The sequence below is a fragment of the Mastacembelus armatus genome, chromosome 17 (assembly GCF_900324485.2).
Source record: "Mastacembelus armatus chromosome 17, fMasArm1.2, whole genome shotgun sequence".
NCBI lineage: Eukaryota > Metazoa > Chordata > Actinopteri > Synbranchiformes > Mastacembelidae > Mastacembelus > Mastacembelus armatus.
In genome coordinates this window covers 1,557,326-1,559,873 of record NC_046649.1, presented here as the reverse complement: position 1 = coordinate 1,559,873, position 2,548 = coordinate 1,557,326, and the positions used below count along the sequence as shown (strand labels likewise).

At 41.8% G+C, this 2,548-nt stretch overlaps 1 protein-coding gene across 1 annotated transcript; it reads left to right on the top strand.

The window, feature by feature from the left end:
• The first annotated feature begins 432 nt into the window (after window positions 1-432).
• On the top strand, window positions 433-1,609 carry ptf1a (pancreas associated transcription factor 1a). Its single transcript, XM_026312702.1, has 2 exons — window positions 433-1,135; window positions 1,353-1,609. Exons 1-2 carry the CDS (start codon window positions 523-525, stop codon window positions 1,553-1,555), a joined length of 816 nt encoding a protein of 271 aa, XP_026168487.1. The 5' UTR covers window positions 433-522; the 3' UTR covers window positions 1,556-1,609.
• Window positions 1,610-2,548: the final 939 nt, after the last annotated feature.

Genomic DNA, 2,548 nt, shown 5'->3' with positions numbered 1-2,548 from the left:
GCAATATTCCATTTTTGAATAACGCATATCCTTTAGGGTTTTTTGTTGTTTGTTCGTGTGTTTTTGCCAAGCTCCCTGTTTGTTTAAAACACGCTTTAACGAGAGCATTTTTGGTGTGTAGAAAAACCACTGCAACGCTGGGGAGTTTTAATCTAAAAGACAGTTTCAGGGACAGATCTTCTACACTGCGCATAGGCCTAAGTGACAAGGCTATATATGATGATTTTTCTCTCTTCTGTGTCTCTGTTGTCAGTGAGAGATGACACTCTCACAGTGAAGGGCGTAGGAGGGGGCGTGACTCATTATCTCGAGGTGCGCTTAACGGACCGAGCTGTGATTGGTTGTCCCTCCTGGAAAACGGCACGCGACTACGAATGTCGCTATAAAGGACCCTCGCGTGCCGATTCTTTAACTAAAAGTAAAGTGTTGTGACCGTGCAGCGAACACAGATCGACGAGCTGATAACAGAAGAAACAACGTGGGATTGTCACCGCAACAACAGCAGAGAAACGCCGCTCCAACATGGACAGGGTTCTGGACCATTTCTCCGGACTCAACTCTTTCTCCTCCTCGTCTTATTTCGATGATGATGATTTCTTCACTGATCAGTCATCAAGAGATGAACACTTGGATACGGATGACTTACTGGATGACGACGTTGACTTCCTTGCCAGTCATTTCCAAGACTATTACAGTAAAGACAGCAGAGCAGCCCTTCGGGGTAGAGACTATGACATTGGCAACTTGTCTTTCTCCTCCTCATCCTCCAGCTTCTCATACGGCTGCGCAGACAGTACCCCAGATCTTTCGCCTCAGATGGGCCAAGACGGAGGACCGCTGCTGAAGCGTAGGAGGCGGATGAGGTCTGAGATGGAGATGCAGCAGTTGAGGCAGGCGGCCAATGTGAGGGAGCGGCGGAGGATGCAGTCCATTAATGACGCATTCGAGGGCCTTCGCTCCCACATCCCGACCCTGCCCTACGAGAAGAGACTCTCCAAGGTGGACACCCTGAGGCTCGCCATTGGTTATATCAACTTCCTCGCTGAGCTTGTACAGTCTGACCTTCCTATTACAAACTCCAGCAGCGACACGCATGCTCAACCGAAGAAGGTTATTATCTGTCACAGAGGAACAAGTAAGTCCATCTAAAAGTCATACATCTAACCTTTATTTTTCTAGTATTGGATTATGAGTGATGATTATATTTTGCGATTTAAATTTACTATTAATCACCGTCTTTCTAATAATTTCTTATCCCATTCCTTAGCCAGCTTAATAATACAAAATGAAACAAAATGAGAATAATGTTGGCGAACAAAACAAAATAGCCTAATAAGCTTTTTTCTCCCCAGGGTCTCCCTCCCCCACCGACCCCGACTATGGCCTGCCTCCTCTGGCTGGTCACTCTCTGTCCTGGTCAGATGAAAAACAATTACGAGATCAGAACATCATTCGCACCGCCAAAGTCTGGACACCGGAAGACCCCCGAAAACTGCACAACACACCGGGCCTCACTGATATTGAAAATGAGCCTCCCTTCGGCCTTGTGGCCTAAATAAAAACATCAAACCCTTCGTGCTTTTATACCCACATTGTAGATATGAAGATTGAGATGGAAGCGTTGATGTCTGTTATTGCGCACTTGTAAACACGTACAAATGTGAACACCATTTGAGCTTACTTTACGGTTTTCTATATTCTGCTGTAAATAGTTTGGTTACGTTGATAATTTTATTATATTTTTTTGTAATTCAGGCAACTGGCAATCGTATTTATTTTTTCACAGGGGATAATATATCTTTTAATTTAATGAAAGAAACACATTTCTATATCCTTGTACAATGATTTATATTTATATACAAAATAAATAAAAATACATATTGTAAAAGCTCAATGTTGCTTTTTGATTTAATATACATTTTATTATGTGTTCAAATATGAAAGAAGATTTAATGTCAGTAGTATGCCTACTCGTTCTTACCTTACCATTTGAATAATAAATGAACGTTCATTATTGACCTTTGCTCATTGGAAATGTCTAATGGGAGATTCAAGTAGGTTTACTGAATGGGCGCCTGCCACTGAAGTCCACGAGAGAGTTCCTGAAACTTTTTGTAAAATTAGCAACAAGAAACAAATACTTTTTCAGCGAATGGAATGTTTTATATTATCTGGTAAACATCTAGAACCTTTTTCTAGTTGGAGACTAAACACACTATTAACCTATCACCAGTCACTTCCAGTCAAAACTTAATTTTGTTATGTGTAAGTTTCTGGACCTTCAGATAGCCTAATTCGTGTCCATGACCTCTGGTATATAAATGAATGTATTTTGCTGTACGATTAAGTGAGAACTGAAGCTGTCAACTAACCCAAATTAATAAAGCCCAATATTGTTACATAAATATGCAAATTATATGCTAATAAAAGACAGTGTATACGACAGCTGAAGGTACTTACGGCGCAGGCGGGATGCAGCAGTATGGTGGGAAGTTGTTGAATGCTGCTCTGTACTGCCAGGTGCTGCCAGGGTATATTTTCCCGTGGT

Excerpts from the sequence above, each read along its gene's own strand:
- ptf1a (XM_026312702.1), top strand. The coding sequence starts at position 523 with ATGGACAGGGTTCTGGACCATTTCTCCGGACTCAACTCTTTCTCCTCC. Across the intron at positions 1,136-1,352 it reads TATCTGTCACAGAGGAACAA|GGTCTCCCTCCCCCACCGAC; the intron begins GTAAGTCCATCT and ends TTTTCTCCCCAG.